General features: G+C 44.5%; 1 protein-coding gene across 1 annotated transcript in view; it reads right to left on the bottom strand.

Moving 5' to 3' along the window:
• Window positions 1-2161: 2161 nt before the first annotated feature.
• Exoc4 (exocyst complex component 4) overlaps window positions 2162-19458 on the bottom strand; it is a 776646-nt gene continuing 759349 nt past the window's right edge. The window contains 1 exon segment of the mRNA NM_053875.1: window positions 2162-2980. Within this exon segment, the coding sequence (NP_446327.1) occupies window positions 2743-2980 (238 nt within the window). The 3' untranslated portion in view covers window positions 2162-2742.

Raw genomic sequence — 19458 nt, 5'->3', positions numbered from 1 at the left:
TTACCAAAGTCGGGCCATACCCTGTAGACACCGTCAGTGTCCCCTGCCTGGTGGCAGATTCTAAGGTGGCTATACCAATCCATTGCTTCCACTCAACCTGCTACTAAATGTGTCACTGGCTTTGACCATTTGGAGAATAAACCTCAATGAATTTCCAAAGGCTTGTGCTTGAATGCCCTGGCAAAGGCCCCTATGACCTTTTTCTGTGTAGAACTGGCATTTCTGGTCTGTCACTGTTGTGGCAAAGCAGAGATCCAGTCTCACACATGCTCAGAACCACCCTGACCACTCAGAACCCATGGGGAGGAAAAGGGAAGACAAAGGTCTAAGCTGGGAGGCCACAGACATTACAGGGACATTTCTAAACCAACGTGGTCCGCTCTAACAGCTCTCTGCCTGCTCCTGCCATCCCTGCTTCTTGGGGGTACTTCAAAGAACCTTGTTTGAGGCAGTGTTCTTCTCCACCGTCGGCCCCGTCAGGGTTCTAAACTACACAGCTGCATAGCCCTCCTTCCTCTCGGAGATGCCGGAAGGCCATCCTTTAGCTATCAGATGGCTCCTTGCCTCACTGCCCAGCTCAGGTCTCCAGCTCTGAGGTGGGTATAAACTTGTTGGGTTTCAAGTTCAGTTCCTAAATGCTAGATAGAAGGGTGTCCTCTGTCTCTGTATCTGGCCAAAGCGTAGCAGCACTTGCCACACATTAGGGTCTTGGAAACTTTTGCTGAATAAAAAACATGAGAAAAACAACATACGATGTTTAAGCTTCTCAAACAGTTTTTAATTTTTGGTTATTCCCATCCAGACCAAAGTTGTTAGAAGCAGGTGTGAAAATCCCCTCCCTTGGGGTCTGACAGTGACCTTGAGTGGCCAATCCTCTGGCTCGTCTTCCCTTGTGTGTTCAAGATGCATCCTTGTTGATCAACGGGTTGCTTCCTAAGACCTATGAACTTTGAGTAGCAAGAGGACTTGAGGGCTCGGGGCAGTGTAAGATCCACAGGGCTGGGAGCACTGCAGACATCCATGTCAGGAAAGGACAATTAAAAAAAAAAAAGAAGGCTTAGCAGCTGGGTGGGCTGGTGCATACCTTTAATCCCAAGGGGATCTCTGAGTTCAAGGCCAGGCCAGTCTGGTCTACAGAGTGAGTTCGGGACAGCCAGGGATACATAGAGAAATCCTGTCTTGAAAAATCAAAACCAACAAGCAGAAAAAGAGGCCTCAGTGGCAACCGCATGGGAAAAAATGTCCCATCTTCCCTGCTGTCAGCTAAGCAGACCTGAGCTGCATGGCTTTATAGAAAATATTTGTATTGCTTTAGTCCTCTCTGAATTTTTCAGTAGTTTCAATGTTTATTATAATACTAATTGATTTACTTTTTCATCGTCGATTTTTTAAAAAATTTATTTTTATTTTTGTGTGTCTGTGTACCTGGTGTGTGTGTGTGTGTGTGTGTGTGTGTGTGTGTGTGTGTGTGTGTGTGTGTGTTGGTTTTGGTCAGTGTTTTTCACAGCGATAGCAACCAAGTCGGGTAGGCCTTGTCTGTGAGGAGTTAGTATCTGAGCTATATGAACTGAGGTTGGAAGGCCCACTCTGACTGTGGGGGAGCCACTCAGTGGGCCAAGACCCTGGACTGCACGAAAAGGAGGAAGCTGGCTGCCCACAGCACCCACCGCTCCGTGCTTCTTGAGTGCAGATGCAGTGTGATTGCTGCCTCAGGCTCCTGCTGTCACCCTCCCTGCTCTGATGGGCTATACCTTGTGAGTGTTAGCCAAATAAACCTTCTTTTCTTGAGGTGCTTGTGTCGAGGAGTGTTTTGTCACAGCAGCAAGCCAAGTCACTAAGACATATGCATGGGAACATGAGGATGCCCCTTACAATGTACCCTGGATGATGTGTGAGATGGAGTTCTCCGACGGTAAGTCACCTTTCTCCCTACTAGGTTCAGCAACGGTTTTATGATGATTCTTTTTGTTTTTTACTCTTTGTTTATGAGTATTTTTGCCTGCATGTATGACTGTGCACTGCATGCATGTAGTACTCAGTATTCCTGGAGCCTGAAGAGGGCTTCAGGTCAGATAGAGCTGAAATTACAGAGGTTTATGAGCCTCTGTGTGCAGGTGTTGAGACTTGAACCCTGGTCCTCTAGAAGGACAGCCAGTTCTCTTAACTGGTTTTAATACAGAAGGAATAAAATAAAAAGGTTGTAAAACCAATCAGCAGCCTGCGAGCAGTCCTGGTATAGGTGCAATCTGTCCCAGGGTTGGGATAAAGGACTGCTATCCCCAGCCTTAAAGAGATCTGTTTTGGATTGGGAAGCCAGCTGAGAAGCGCTTTGATTTTGGCAATGCAGACAAAGCAATGTGCACATACTTATTACACTGAATTATAAACTGACAAGGCTAAGACAAGAGAAAGCCCACTGCTCATGCCACAGGCCTTACTTGGCATTTCAGGATGGTTCTAAAACTTAAGTGGCAGTTGGCTTTCCTTCATTCCTTTCTGAGTCCAGCAACTTGACATGGTCTCCTCCCTGTCCCACCCTCATCCCTTGGGAATAGACTAAAGTAGTTATTAGGCAAAACATTCTGTCCTGCAAACTTTCTTAGCATTCATATAGAAAAGCAAAACTAAGAGAAAATAATCCACCATCTACCCACTAAGCATCAGGGTGGACAAAGCACAGCCAGCTCAGGCTGAGGAGCTAGAGCCTGTGTCTGTGCACACCGTGAACCCACCCACACCCCATCACACAGTGGTTATTTTCTTGTCCTTGGTGGCTTGCTTGATGGCAGCCTGCTCACAGATGATCTCCTTGAGTCTCTGCAGCCTGGTGTTCTGGGTGGTCTGGTCCCCCACGCCAGTCTGGCTTCGGTGCAGCAGGGTCAGGGCATGGATGTACTCTAGCTCTGTGTATTTCACACCCTGGTCCACCACCAGGTTCAGGAGCTCATCAGCAGTGTTGTACAGCATCTCGTAGTACTGTCTGGGGGAGCAAGACGGAGCGAGTTCAGTGTTTCCTCCCTCATTATTTGCACATCCTGTTATTGGCATGTCAGTGTGTTCACTTATCTCACAAACAGTTATGATTATGTAGAAGGCAGGCTCTGTCCCACCCAACCTCTCTCTATATACGTATGTAGGGGAGGCTAGGTCCAGCCCCTGCGTGCTCTTTGCTTGGTGGTTCAGTCTTTGGGAGCCCCGAAGGGCCCAGGTTAGTTGTCTCTGTTGTCTTCCTGTGGAGTTCCCATCCCCTCTGGGCTCCTCAATTTTTCCCCTACTCTTCCACAAGACTTCACCAACTCCATCTAAAGTTTGACTGTGGGTCTCTGCATCTGTTTTGGTCAGCTGCTGGGTAGAGCCTCTCAGAGGAGAGTTATGCTAGGCTCCTGTCTGCAAGCATAGCAGAGTAGTTCATATAGAGCTCCTGGGGGTCAGGAGGAGTGTGGAGTTTGGGAGTCTTGCACCCTGGACTATACATGTCAGAGGTTTCAAGCCAAGGTCTTTGGGAGGAGAGTAACTACTAAACCACTCCCACCTCTAGGATGCCCTGGACCTAGAAGCAGAGGCTACTACAGTGGTGGTAAATGGCTTATGGTACTTTTCACTGAGATTAAGCAAAAAGAATTGGAGTTCTTTGCATTATGACATTGATATTTTCATCATTTATCTTAAAAAGCAGCACTGAGCCCATCAACCCAGATGAAACTGGATTTCTTTTGAGAAGTCTGATGAATTGTTTCCTGGGAGACTGGCTGGTTTTCTACAGAGACTGCCATTCCTCGATGGGAGTAAACAAGACAAAGATGTCTGGAACTCTAGCCCTGGATCTTCCGTGGTGATGAGTGACATAGGGAACGGGATTTAAGTACTTAATGTTCCAATATCCTCTGTGCATTGACGACTTTTATAAACCCCCAAATGACATTCTGAAGGCAACAAGGGAGACTACCGGGGTTCTCAAGAGCCTCAGATGACAGTGCACCAGAATTGCAAAGCTGAGTTATTAAACAAAATTGACAGGTAACTGATGGCATATTTTCTATAGTTAGGGGGAAATTCCCCTATAACCACGATGATACATTAGATCATAAAGAAACATAAATATTTAAAGACAGAATGAAATGCATTTGTCTTCAAGAAAGCTACCTTACCCAGCAGCGAAGCTAATAAATGTGTAGAATGTACTTGGAGGTGGGAAGGTGCTACAAGATGCCCTAAGGAGAAAGGGAAAATGCCCCAAACTATACAATTAAAATGAGCCTCCATGATAAACACTGACAGATTGAAATAAAATCATGGAGCCCAGCAGAAATAAACAATTGATGGATATGTACTGAGACTTCAGGAAAATAAAAGCATGGTTTTTATCATCGAGCATTACAGCAGCAGCCCCCAGGGTACCCCAGCTTACAGCAGGTGGCACTGTACGTGGCTGCCTGTGTTGCATTAGTGAACACACGTGTGCTTTAGACGTTTTCCAGATCAGGCCTCGTAGAGGGAGTCTCTTCATAAGGACCCCCTAACATTAGAGGCCAGATGTTAGCTGTGGATTGAGTGGCCTGTGCTGAGGACAAAAGGAGCTTGGTATCATTCCTAGCCGGTGAGTGGGACATTCTATGACCAAGTGGATGCCTGCCCACGGTTCCTCTTGCCCTTTGCTGTGAGTCTTTTGGTAGCATTTCCCAAAGTGTCCTGAGTAGACAAAGTGTCTTAGTGGCCTTTCTCATTCTGTAATTAAACATTATAACCACAAGTGACTTGTAGAGGAAGACTTGATTTTAGCATATGGTTCTGGCATGAAGCCACACATTTTCAGTGCAAGCCGTCAGGCACGTGTGTATACAAATTACTTGAACCTCTTGCTTTTAGCATTAGGATCTTCCCTTTCTGGCAAGTCCCTGTCTCCATTGTGACTGAGGTGACTGCACATGGTCTTGGGGTTCCTGTAGGAAAGAATGTCCCCCTGAAATCAGCTCTTCCACCCATGGCAATTTTTCCTGTACCTACAGCCCTTCTTAGCAAGTCTGTGTGCAGTGACATACAGGAAGGCCCGCTGGGGGCTGGCCTGAATCCACGGGTATCCCTTTACCATCTGCCTTGTTTTACTTGGTGGACTTCAGAGTCCAAGGTTCATTTCTAAATGGTTTTTAAACAGGTAACCTGTAGTGCCAGTACCCCAGTCCAAATTCCTTATAAAGTAACAAAGTATTGCATAAAACTTATACAGTTGTCCTCTGCATTTTAATGTTTTTGTTTTTTTTTTTTTTCAGACAAGCTCTCCCTACGTTGGTAGTCCTGAACTCACTCTAAACCAAGCTAGCCTTGAATTTCCAGAGAGCTGCCAGCTTCTGCCTCCCAAGTGCTGTGACTAAAGGCGTGTGCCACCATGTCCTGCTCTTCTGCACATTTTAAAATCCTGTCTAGATTATGTAAAAGACTCAGCAGCCTGCGAACACACTGTTACACTAGAGTGTTCTGAGAATAACAATCAATACAAAGCCTGAACATACTTTTTCCTGAATACGTTTGATCTTTGGTTGGCTAAAACATAGAAGGCAGAATCTATGGTAAGAACCTGTGCACAGACATGGCTAATGTTTACAGCTATGGGCTTCTGCTCTGTTTTGGAACTGTATTTATTGTAGTAATGCTTAACAATTTTAACTTGTAGATACATTTGTGTATTCAACCGTCTGAAATAGATATCACAGTTCACACTGTACACAGAAGGAGCTCAGCTGTAGAACATGAGTGACTTGCTCATGTTCTCAAACTGAAGGATTTCAAGACCTAAATGTCGTCCAAAGCCAAGGTAATAGAGAACGAAAGTGTAAAACGCAAAAGTGCTAAGTGCAAATACTGTCTGTATACAGATAGCATCTGGCCGTGCTCTGGTATAACTGAACACAATTCTCAGACTAACTCACCCAGCTCGGTTTTCTGCTGAAGTGGAGTGAGCCTGCACGGCAGTTCACACTTCGTTCAGACACACCTCACAGTTACAGCTGAAGACTCCCTAGCGACCTGAAATTCAGGGCTCCAAACTTAAACTGTAGCGCTTAACTTTTTCATTTTGTTACCTACTTTACTTTTCCCTGTTTGTCTGTCCAAGATGGTAATGGATGAGGTAAGCATTCTTTTTAAAAGTTGGTTGCCTTTCTGATTTATTACTTCCGTGAGGAGGGGACTAATCATGTATTCTCGGTGTGGAGCTTTAGGAAGGGGAATTTTCACACAGTTGGTGGGCATGGAAATTAGTACAGCCATTATGGCAGGCAGTACACAGAGAGCGAAACACACAGAACTCTCACATGATCCAGCAGTCGCACTCTGGGCTCTACATCCAAGGGAAATGAGGTCATTACAGCAAACAGATCGTCACACTTTCTTCTTGATTGCAGCAGTGTTCATGATAATTCACAATAATGGAGTTAATTATGGTGTCTTTTCACTGTGTGTGAATAAGGAAACTATGGTGTGTGTACCTAACAGGTTGTCACACAAGGAAGAAGGAGGGCCTGGCATGAAAAGTTGACCTGAATCTAGCAGTATTTGAGATGGCTTACTATGGAAAAAGGTGTTTGCTTCCAACCATGGTGACCAGAGTTGAATTCCTGGGACTTATGGTGGAAGGAAAGAACTGGCTTCTACCAGTTATCCTCTGACCACCACATGCTCACTGTAGCCGAGTGTGTGCCTGCAGATTGGATACTGCTTTTCTAATGTTTAGAACCAGAGTGTTGTGCTACAGTTGATTTCATTTTGGGGACTATATGCGCATACAGTGAGACAGCTTGGCAACTGGACTTCAGTCTAAATTAATGTTTCCTACACATCTGCGAGGTGTGGCTTGGCCTGAGGTTTCTCCAAAGGTCCTTTGTGTAAGAAGGCTTTGCCCTCAAGATGGCAGCACGGGGAGTGGTGGGCTCTTTAAGAGCCAGGTCTTATGTCAGGTTCCTGAGTCCCTGATGGTGCAGCTCCCTAAAGGGACTGCTGTTTTGGAAAGAGAGGCTACCATCATGAGTGATGGGTCTGGGATAGTCCTTACCAGTGATGAGAGTATACAGGCACAGTGTGTTTGAACTTGTAAAATGAAGCTTTTTGTCCTCAATAGTAACTTGCCTCAGGTATTTCATTATAGTAACATAAAGCTGGCTGTTACAACACCTTATGTAGAAGGAATGTTTGTGCAGTATTTTAGTGGGGATGCAGTTTGACAGTAACTCCTTGTATGAGGTCAGAGGTGGCATTTTCCACTTGTGGCATCAGGTTAATGCACAAAAGATTTGGCAGTTTAGATCATTTTAGGTTTCAGATTTCAGATTAGGGCAATTTCACCTACAACTGGATATTTCAAGCACTTTAATGGAGACCCACTAGTAAAGGACAACTAAATGATCAGGGGAAACACTGAATTCTGGTTTTCTCCATCTCCTTAATGGTACATACAATGAAATGGGGAGGAAGAAGAAGAAGGGACTGATGGAGCCATAAGCCGGATAATCATCCGTATATAACGGGCAGGGGCTCTAGTAGGTGCTCTTTAGGCACCGGTAGTAGCTTTGGATTCTTACACTGGTGCAGAGTCCCCTGACTGGTACTTTCACATCATGGAGCTGCCATCGGCTTCACTGATGCTAACAGTTGCCAACCAATGTCAGGCGAGCGCATTAGCAGTTGATCTGCAAACACTGTGAACAAGTGTAATCTTAGCCCAGATACTTTCCAGACCAATAGTAAAGCAGATGATAATCCCGTGTATCTGAAGAATAAATTACTGTATTAGAATGTAATATAATTGTTCTTATTTGTCTTCTCCTTCAAAGAGCTTAGGGTTTATTACAAACATGATTGAAAATTTTAATTTGAAATGCAGCAAAGTTCTTTCCATTTCAGGACTGGGAAAAAGAAGGAGAAAGCTCAGTAAGTGTCAGGCAGCTGATGGCAGGTTTAGATGAGCATTCTATGTTGGGGTGGTTTTTAATACTGTTATCAGATTACACTGGTTTTTGTTTTGGGCAGGCTGCCGCAGAATGATTTTAGAAGAGATTTTGCCTATCTTCTCTCCACAGATGGCACAGATAATAACCATCCCACAGGCAGCATGTGTGGATTTGTGTTTTCAAGGCTTGCTTTGTGTTTTTGGTGGCTCAGTTTCGTACATTTCTTTTTTCACCCCATTCGTCATGTTGAAATGACTGGGGATTCAGCTCAGGGGCAGACACTTCCTGAAGGGTGGGACATGAAGCCAGACCCCAAGGCACCCCAAAGTTGGGGGAGAGGCGGGCAGACAAGCAGTTACTTATCATCCTTATTCTGGAAGAGACCACACTTCCGCAATTCTGGGGTGTCACTCCTGCAGACTTCGAAAGCTCAGGCCAGCTGTGCTCACCCCCTCTCAGGATTGTCTCTCAGCACTCCTGATGGGCAGCTGCAGCCACAGCCTGGTTTTATTTCTCTTCCGAAAGTGCAGTTGCTTAAAACAAAGGAATTCCACTGATGAGAGGCCATCAGTCATCAGGGATAAGATGTCCCTGTCACTGCTGAGGTGACCGTAGCACTCCTGTTACAATCCTGAGACTCAGAGAGAATGTCTCCTCATGCTCTTAGCTGGCAACTTTGTCCTCACTCCGCTTCTGGAATACATTCTAAATTTATAAATATCTAAGTTTGAAATTCCCACCCCAACAACTTAAGAATTTATATGTCACTCTCCACTATATCAGATAATTTTTTTAAATTAAGGTTTTCACAGGGCTAGAGGCCAATTTGTATTTTAAATTCAGTGCAATTAAAACTGTGTCTCTTTGGTCTAGTCCTGCCTTTGGTCAGAGCCTGTTTATATGAATAATTATTTACTACATTAAGTAGTCAGCTCAAGTCCTTCTCCCAGTCTGAAGGTTTTAATAAATATTGATCAGGACCATTTTTGTTTGTACTTGCCAAAGCAATTCTGATGGATTCATCATCTGATGTTATCAAATAATGAAATATGAAAGAGTGAATAGAATTACCCTCTTGTTCTGTGATTTTTTATTTAGGGTCTTCATTTTACTTTCATAATTGTGTTTGTCTCATACGTCTGTAAATGTTCTTTTGATTACCAAAAGGTGAGCCCAGGTTAAGGAGAGCTATGCTGTGCTGAATAGCAGTTTAGAATCTTTTCAATTAAAATAGTTTATCGGATAGCACTTTGAAGAGTTTTCAATTTTTGAAAATAATTTATCTGCTACCACAGGGTGAAGAAAGGCACACAGTGTCCTGCCCTCTGGCAATAACAAAGCCTCTGATTGTTTACTAATTAGTAAGAGAATCTTAAGTTATACATTATCTATATTTCATAGACTAGAAATCTGGAGGCAACTGCTGGTGTAAGCTGAAAAATAATTCAGAGGCCCTGTGGCCCTTTCTTCTTTAGGTAAAGCAAAGGTAATGCATTCAGAGGCCCTGTGGCCCTTTCTTCTTTAGGTAAAGCAAAGGTAACGCATTCAGAGGCCCTGTGGCCCTTTCTTCTTTAGGTAAAGCAAAGGCAACGCATTCAGAGGCCCTGTGGCCCTTTCTTCTTTAGGTAAAGCAAAGGTAACGCATTCAGAGGCCCTGTGGCCCTCTCTTCTTTAGGTAAAGCAAAGGCAACGCATTCAGAGGCCCTGTGGCCCTCTCTTCTTTAAGTAAAGCAAAGGCAACGCATTCAGAGGCCCTGTGGCCCTCTCTTCTTTAAGTAAAGCAAAGGCAGCGCATTCAGAGGCCCTGTGGCCCTCTCTTCTTTAAGTAAAGCAAAGGCAACGCATTCAGAGGCCCTGTGGCCCTTTCTTCTTTAGGTAAAGCAAAGGCAACGCATTCAGAGGCCCTGTGGCCCTTTCTTCTTTAGGTAAAGCAAAGGTAACGCATTCAGAGGCCCTGTGGCCCTTTCTTCTTTAAGTAAAGCAAAGGCAGCGCATTCAGAGGCCCTGTGGCCCTTTCTTCTTTAGGTAAAGCAAAGGCAGCGCATTCAGAGGCCCTGTGGCCCTTTCTTCTTTAGGTAAAGCAAAGGTAACGCATTCAGAGGCCCTGTGGCCCTTTCTTCTTTAGGTAAAGCAAAGGCAGCGCATTCAGAGGCCCTGTGGCCCTTTCTTCTTTAGGTAAAGCAAAGGCAACGCATTCAGAGGCCCTGTGGCCCTTTCTTCTTTAAGTAAAGCAAAGGCAACGCATTCAGAGGCCCTGTGGCCCTTTCTTCTTTAAGTAAAGCAAAGGAAGAGCTAACTTTTCCATAGATAATGCAAAGTGCTGCTTCAAAGGGAGACCCGACTTGTTACCAGTGCTGAGCCATCCGAAATGCTACAAGTGACAGCTTCGCATGGAGGCATGCTCCTCGGCCTCAAGCTTTCTTACTTGCTATTTAAAAATAACGTCTCGTCTAGGCCTAGGTCAAAGGTGTCCATTAAATTTAAAGCCAAGCCAGGGTTGTAGTCTACCCAGTGGCCTGGGCCATTCCACATGTATTGACACTTGTGAAATGACAGAAGAATGAGGGGGCCATGGACATGAGACAGAAACCAGGGCTTGGGGCTCAGGAATGGCTATGTTGAGGGTGGGGTGGGAGAGTGAATGGGTTAACGAGGCATGGTTTCTCTCCTACCCACCCATCTGTCCATTGACCTACTTATCTACTATAGTGCTGGGAACTGAACCTAGAGCCTCATATGCATTCTGGGCAAGGACTGTACTGCTGGGCCATGCATACCAACCTTGGTTTCTGCATTAATAATGTGGAGATTCTGTCGACCTGAAAATGTTTTGGAAGAAAGATCTGTGGAGTTGCATGGAATCACTTGGCTTTGCTCAGAAACCACTCATTAGGACGTTGTGCTGAAGAAATCAAGGCAATGGCTTGATTATAGCAGCTAATAGTTATGGCAATTCCATCCCAACTCACAACTGTGGAGACGGCCGGGTGAGGGTGAGGAGTGGTTTACTACTCAGGCAGCATTTGTCACATGACAGTCACTCAACCTTTCCTTTCTATTTAGAAATCTCAACACTTGTCAGTATTGTTAGGGGACTTCTCCACTTAGTACAAACAAAGACCATATATTTCATGATTAAAAGGTAAAAGGCTGGCAGCTGGGTTTGGTGGCTCACACCTGTAATCGCCCACTTGTGAGGTAGAGGCAGGAAGATCAGCAGTTCTGATTTTCATGACACTATCTAACACACACACACACACACACACACACACACACACACACACACACACACACACGGTGGGAGAAGAGAGAGAGGGAGGGGGAGGAGGAGGGGGAGAGAGAGAGAGAGAGAAAGAGAGAGTTGCTAGAGGAAACCCAGCCCCCTCTGAAATCCAGGATTATTTGAGAAGTGTAAGCATATGCAAATCACCAGATCCCAATAGCAAACACTTGAGGGTATATTAACTAAACGCTTAGGTTATTTATGAAGGAGAGAAAACCTAAATAAACCAAAGCTACAAAATGGGTCACCTGAGATTCAAGGACATGTGACTCGGGATGGATGTCAATTAGGAACGTAATGGAGTAAGGAGGACGGAGCTAATGGAAATATGTACAGTATCCAGCAGGGCTTAATTAAAGACCCGAGGACTCTGACAAATGTGATGGATAGCTGTGGGAACTGTGGATTTGGTGGGTGAAAAGACTACTGTGGGTGATACATATTTGGCTGTCAGCAAACTGTGTGATATACTAAGTCTCAAGTTGTAGCTAGCAAAATGCATTTATTCTGAATGGCTACCCCTGACAGGACACAGGCAGAAAGCCCAACAAAGGGTAATGCTGAATGCAAGTCAACAACTTTGGTGAAGGAAGCTTCTATCGAACACTAAGGACACTGGCTTTACAACTGATCTCACTTAATGCCTTAATTAGTGTGCAGGAAGATAAGTGAGCAGTGGAAAGGCCAAATGTTAGTAAATTGGGCAGGGCTGTGAATGGCAGGAAAGAAGGAGAAATAACATAATGGTCTCTAGAGAATTTAGAATGAATCATTACAAAAGGAGATCCATCTTAGAAAGGCCCACATGACCATGGCAGGAGGAGTTCTAACCTCCTGCCCTCAAAGGCTGGAAGGAAGTGAGAGTAGCCCTGGAAACCAGCCTGGCCATGGCTGGTGGGGAAGCCAGGACTATAAACACCAGGATTGGTTTTAGGGCAGAGAAGCAAAGGCAATCTTTTCTTTGATGCATTTCATAGCTCTTTCTCATTTTGTACCGTAAGCCAAGTAAAAAAAGCTCAGAAAGGAACATCAAATGGAAGCAAAGGGACAAAGGGTTGGGGGAATCAATTAAACGAGATTTAGTTCAGTTTCTGTTCAAATGTCAGCCTACAAATAAGCAAGGCTCCCTCTCTCTGGCCTCATTCTCACCAAAATATATGTTAGTGCACACTTTCACATCTTTCAGACCTGTTGTAGTACACTGCTTAAGGTCGCCAGTCGCCCGGGGTTTGACTTTGGACAGATACTGTGGGAGCAGCTGTTAGTCTTTCTGATACTTTTCTCAGGAAGAGAAACAGTGACATGGACTGAAATGGTTCAGATCTTGAGCTGGACCGTCAGGCTGTACAAGCATTTATATAGAAATGTAAATTTGGGATCCTCTATCGTTCCCTACTGGACTACAAAGGAGGTGTGGAGAGGGAAGGAGGGGGAAATGAAGCTAGCCAGGAAGCTGGTGCCAGATGTGAGAGACCTGAGGGCCATACAAAGAACTTCCTAGGTAAGGGGGAGGGATGTGAGGAGACAAATTTAAGAACTGAGTATCTTTTATCTTGTCTACATTATTAAAACAGTTATGATCTATTAGTATCAGGACTTAATAAAGAAGAGATTTCAACATTCCTAAACAGAAAAAACAAACAAGCAAGCAAGCAAACAAACAAACAAAAAAACCCTCTCACCACAAAAGGCTAAACACTTCACCTTATGAGAAACTCACAAATTCACTACTTATCATTAGTTTCCTGACTTTTCTGTGGATGAGACTGTCCAGCTTCAGGTTACAATGCCCATGTGGTTTGAGGCCCAGGCTGTAGTAGTGAAGATGGAAAATCTAAAGACAGAATATTTTAGAAGGAAGTCAACCTGTCTCAGAGACCTCTTCAGCTACAACAAAGATGGGGCTCCTAAGAGAAAGAGCCTCAGACTGTGGATGACACAGTTTCTCTCTCTCAATCAGATCATAGCAACCTTCTGGAAGCTTCCTCACAACTTTAGGTCCTCAAACTTAGAGCTCAACAGAATCAACCTCTAAACAAGAGAAGGGGTACAGGTGTCTCAGCAGAGACACTGTCATCAATATCTTTCGTTACTGAGCACAACACATGCTTGCACTGTGTCTAGGCAGGACACAGAAAACTGGCAGTAAGAACACAGGAAACAGAAGACTGTCTTTTCTCATAGGTCCCTCCTACCCGGCATCTCAACTGATCTTGCTAAAATGTGTGTGAGGGGCGGTTGTCATCCACAGAGCATGAATGAGGAGGCTATGGTCTCAGTTATTGCTGACAACCACATAAGGAAGCTTTAACCTTAACTTGGTGGACGTGGTGACCAGAGTGAAAAATGTCCCTCCGTGGCTCATGTATCTAAATATCTAGTTCCCGGCGGCTGTCGGTGCTGTTGGGGGAGGCTATGGAACTTTTAGGAATCGGAGCCTATCTGGGAGACATTCATTGCTTGGCATGGGCTCTGAAAGTTTGTGGCCTTGTCCTACTTCCAGTTTACTGCCTCTGTTGCTGGTGTGCTGCTGAAATGGGTCAGTCTGCCATGCTGTCCCTGCCATTGTGGAAGCCAACCCTCTGGAACTGAAATCCAGAATGAACTCTTTCTTCCCTAAGTTGCTCTTGGTCACCCGTATTTTTTTTTTTTTTAATTAGAGCAGCAAAAAGTAACTGTAACAGTGAATAAGTAATGGGACAGAGGTAAAAATTTCAGTTAGCCAGAATCCAAACCCTCCTTCATTGGCTAGTTTTATGTCACTTTGACACAAGCTAGTCATCAGAGAGGAAGGAGCCTCAATTGAGAAAATGCCTCCATGAGATCTGGCTCTAAGGTCTTCTCTTACCTAGACATTGATGGGGAGGGCCCAGCCATTGTGGGCAGTGTCATCCCTGGGCTGGTGGTCCTGGGTTCTATAAGAAAGCAGGCTGAGCAAGCCATAGGAGCAAGCCAGCAAGCAGCACCCCAGCACCCCTCCATGGCCAGCTTGAGTTTCTGTCCTGACTTCCTTCAACGATGAACAATGTGGAAATATAAGCTAAATAACCCCTTTCCTCTCTAAGTTGCTTTGGTCATGGTGTTTCATCACAGCAATAGTAACTCTAAGACACCTCCCATGTTTCTACTGAATCTCTGGAAACTTTTAGAAGCTCTGATAACTGAGGAATCGTTTCACAGCAAAAGTGGATGCTGGAGTTTTGGTGTAGAATTGGGATTTGAAACTGGATAGAGTGTCTGGAGGGAACAAAATATAACACATTACATTAACCAAAGGAAAATACATTTTAGGAGTCATGGGTGGGGTGGGGTGTAAATCTTTGAGGTGTAGAATGACGATTTTTATAAAAGGACCTTTTTTTGTTTTTACACAATAAGACTAATATCAGGATTTTTCATAGACTCTCTTAAGTCTATATATAATAGGGCCTTTGAAGGTAGAAGATATATATAGCATTTGCCCTCTTTCTATAGAAAGAGGGCAACTGTGAGGAGTGTGAATAATCTGTGAATAAGCCAATTTACCCGCTTAATGCTAGCCAATAGCCCTAGGACACACCTAATTTTTTTCAAAGACTAAAAATAATTTAAAACTAAAACCTTAGTTTCTTTAGGAAATGACTTATTATTAGTGAAGAGCAAGCAAGGCATGGGATTTAATACAAGAAATAACATTTTTATTGGAGTTAAAAAATAACGTGTTGCAAGGCAGGTTTAGGAGAGGCCAGCACAGGGTTACAGGGCTGTCTGTCCAGGTTCCCCTCTGTGACTCTGGCACACATGATCCAGGAGGGAAGTTGACGTGTAACCTGAAGAGATCTCTGGTGTCTGGAAGGAATGTGGGGGGCAAAAGCAAGGAAGCAACACAAAGGCTGGGCAGCTGCTCAGAACATCAGAAAGATGTAAGTCTGTGTGTGGAGAGCTCGAGTGTTTAGCAAGGGTGACTTTATTTCCCCTGGGCACCAAGGGTAATGGAAGGAGGGAACCCAGGTGCAGGGCCAGGGTGGGCTTGCTCCATGCCTGTGTGAGCAGGGAGCAGGGCTTGGCTGCTATGCCCTGTATGAGGATGCACACAGAACAAACAGAAGAGCACTGAGCAAACCAGAAAATGCCTGCTTTGGGATGCCTAGGAGGGGCCGAAAGGAGGCTTTCTGGGGGTGACTTGGTGTTCGGTACTTTTACTCTGACACGCTCACCAGGAGACATTCACGTCCTAAGATCTAATCAAACTGTATACTTTAGATTTGGGCATTCTACTCATGTATATTACCATAAAACACGGTACCAGGGCTGGGGCCGTAGCTTAGTGGTAGAGCATCTGCTTGACCTACAGGAGGCCAAGGGCTCGATCTTTAGCACCAGACAATCTCCCCAACAACAAATGGCACAATTTGAAAAATGGTGGTGGCACATGCCTCTAATCTTAGCACCTGGGAAGGACTAGGAGATAGAAGTCATCTTTGGCTACATTGCAAGTTCAAGGCCAACCTGGCTTATATCAGTAGGCCTTTCCTCAAACAAAATAAGACAACACGATCCCCTACCCCCTAAAACAAAACAAAGCAACAACAACAACAACAACAACAACAACAACAACAACAACACAATCACCGAAACACAAACCCAAACTCAAACGGAAGGCTTTGGGCATCAGTCAGGTTAGAATGCTTGCCTAGTGTACACGAGGCCGTGACCTGACTCCAACTCTGCAAAATCTAAAGTAAGAACAGAACCCACATTAGCTCTTTCTCCCTGTGCTCTACCCCCTCAAATCGACAACAGAAAACAGAAAGAAAAAGGCCAGGGGTTGGGGTGGGTCCCTGGATACATAGTTTAACTGTCAGTTTCATACTGTAACTTTAAGAAGTGCTAAGGTTTTGAACTTTGAAAGTGCAATGCTAATTGAAAGAAGCTAGCTGTAAAAGACTGCTTATTGCATAATTCCACTTATATGATATGTCCAGAGGAGACAGAAAGTAATTAGTGGTTGCCAGGGGTAGGCCTTGCAGAGGAATGAGGAGTGATTGCTAATGGATACAGGGTTTCTTTGTGGGGCAATGAAAATATTCTAAAATTAGCCAGTGATGATGGTTGTGCAACTCTAGCTACACTAAAAACCAGTGAATTGCATACTTTAAAAGGGTTAATATTTATGGCATGTAAATTATTACTCAATAAAGCTATTACAAAAATGCAAATTTTATGAACTACAACCCTGACTTAAGTACACAGAAGACATTAGTCCACAGCCAATACTGCTGCGAGCATTTACCCATTAATCAGGACATTGGCTGCAGTTCAGAGCTTCCCTTTGGTAATTGCAGCAAAGATCTCCCAAACTGACAGATGTGGAAACACTTTCACTAAGTGCCCCTGAAATGCACGAAAGCCATTTCTTAGGACTCCACACTTCCATAGGTTAAGTGACTGGTACCCTTTTGCACTCTTCTCAAGAAATACTGTTCTCAAGAAAACTTTATAGTAACAAATAACAGCTAACCCTTATTAGAAAAATGGGTGTGAATTGCGACAGTTCTGTGTGTATAATTACAGAGTAATAGAAACATAATTGAGCCAAAGATTCGCTAATGATTGTGTTAATGTTCATTATTAAGAAGGACATTAATTAAGGGGGGCAATTAGCATCTGACAGTTACTCCTGCGGTACTCTTTACAGGCACACCTGACCTAGCAAAGGTCCTCCTAAGGGCCAGATACCTGCCTAAGGTCACCTGTTAAAAACAAGCACAAGACTGAATTTTCTCTTTCAAGATTGAATTTTGATTACCAAACAACATGCTAGCCTGACTACATAGAGCATTTTACTTAAACTATTGAGTTGGCCTATGAGGAACAGGATTGAAAGTAAGGAGACAAAACCACTTACATATTAGGAGAAGCTCTGAGGTCCCCTTTGTGGCAGCCCTGTGGGAAGTTGTAGGGTGAAGGGAGTGCACACATCTACCAAAGATTAAGGATGTTGGATGCTGCTACAGTGTGAGCGTGGTGCCACTGTTAGTTCACAGACACATCTTGTAGCTGCCTGGTCTTTTGCACAGATAAACCGGGGGTCCTTACTCATAGCCGGAACTAACCAAGTGTTTATAGTTGCATTGAGAAGGAGGAGGACAGGGCTGCCCGAAATCTCAGAGATCACAGATTTAAAGGGTTAAAAATGTGCGTGCCTATGTCTTTTTCTGCACATATGTGCACTACATGCATGCCAGTGTTTGCAGAGGCCAACAGAGGGCACAGAACTGCCTGGAGCTGAAACTGTAGGTGGCTGTGAGCTGTTTGATTGTTACTGGAAACTGAACCCGAGGCCCCTGCAAGAGCAGTATACGCTGTCAACCGCTGTAGCCCCTCTAGTACCAAGGATACAGATTTTTTTTTTCAGAGCTGGGGACCGAACCCAGGGCCTTGCACTTGCTAGGCAAGCGCTTTACCACTGAGCTAAATCCCCAACCCCAAGGATATAGATTTTTAAAGAAAATGTTTGCTGATCCCTAAAAGGAAAAGAAGTCAGAACGGAAGGTCAGAGCTGGAACTGTCTAATTTCCTATGTGCTTGCAGCCTTTACAGTCAGAGTCTAGATTTCCAATGCTTAAAGAAAATGCACAGGGTGTTATCAGGCACTACTGTGGTCCACTGTGTAGTGGACTACATACCATGGTCAATGCAGGAAGTATGGCACCTCTCGGTTACCTCTGTGTCATACACACGTTGCTCTCGTGACCTCTATGTCAGGAGGAAAGCTACAGGGACAGAGGTGGAGAAAGGACTCCCAGAGCAAACACTGACCACACTCCTTTTAGCCTCTTTTCCATTCTGCTCCCTCCATCCAGTGGCAGGATGAGTTATTTAATTACCCATGGGTCGGAAATAGAGTTAGGATTTGACCTACTCTGCCTAGACTCCCAGTTGCTGGTTCCATGCAGAGACTGGGCTTCATCATTAGATCAGTATTACATACCATCACTACTGGAGTCACAGAGGGAAGTGTGGGAAGGACGAAAGAAACCTCTGCTTATCCGTTTCAGTGACACAGTTTTGGCCTGTTTCCCTTATGCAACCCTTTCCACTTCCTTCTCAACAGAGACTAAATTCCTACCTGGAGGAGGAGACTCACCCAATCCAGACCACAGTGCCATTCACTACAGCTTTTAAAGTTTGAAGTCAAAGAATGCCCAAATTGAAGGGGATGCTGGGTAATACCCCACGTCTTTTATGGGTCAGCAGCAGGCAGTTATACCTTGACTGTTGTAAAGTGAGTGTCTGAATGTACTCTCACTTCAGACTGACATTTCTGTTGGGAATCTGCTTTACTGGCATACATTTCTAATGTTTTCAGAAAGAAACATTTCAAATGTGGTGAAACAAACATTAGTTTGTGACCCAAATGTTTCTACAGAGCACTTCTCAGGCTGGGTGTGTGTGAATGTTTGAAAACCATTTGGGCAGGAAAACTGTGGGGAATGTGTTTAGGAACAGTTGCTTGAGGGGACAAACTCCCAGCAAGGGTAGCCAGGATGTCCTTAAGATCATGCCTGTCTGTTCTTTCACATTCTATGTGGCAGTGTAGACACTATGACATTCCTGTGTGTCTCTTTCAAACCTTGTTTTACTATTAATTGGGGATTGTGATCTTGCTATTCAATCCCATTGTACCTCAGTTTCCATTTCTGGACAACAAAATGAATTAGGCTACAATTGATGGCATCTAAAAACTGCTGTAATCCATAGGAGGGCAGGAGAAGGAAGAAGGGGCAACATTATTAATAGTGTTTCCATGTTCCAGGGAATGCAATTTATGCAGAGAGAGATGAAGAGATGAGGCCCTGGGTCACACAGCTCATCAGCGTGAGGTTAGACTTAAATCTGCATCTCCTGAGCCTGAAGCCTGTACCCTTCCATTATACCACACTGGCTCACAGCAATTTATCTGCTTCCCTGGATTCCTCAGGGCCTCTGTACTAAACGACGGTGTGCCAGGTTACAGACAGTCCCCATTTGTTATTTGTTCTTTTACTTTATTTTTCTAGTATGCATTGTGTCACTCAGCTGGTGTGTGCACACACACACACACACACACACACACACACAGAAAGAGAGAGAGAGAGACAGAGAGAGAGAGAGAGACAGAGAGAGAGAGAGAGAGAAAGAGAGAGCGCTTTGACAAGAACACAGAGCACAGGGTGTGCTGGGAAATGTGGGTGATGCGGCTTTATTTCAGTG

This window comes from Rattus norvegicus, chromosome 4 (assembly GCF_036323735.1).
Source record: "Rattus norvegicus strain BN/NHsdMcwi chromosome 4, GRCr8, whole genome shotgun sequence".
NCBI lineage: Eukaryota > Metazoa > Chordata > Mammalia > Rodentia > Muridae > Rattus > Rattus norvegicus.
Note: the sequence above shows the minus strand (reverse complement) of the source record. Positions and strands in the feature narration are given on the sequence as shown.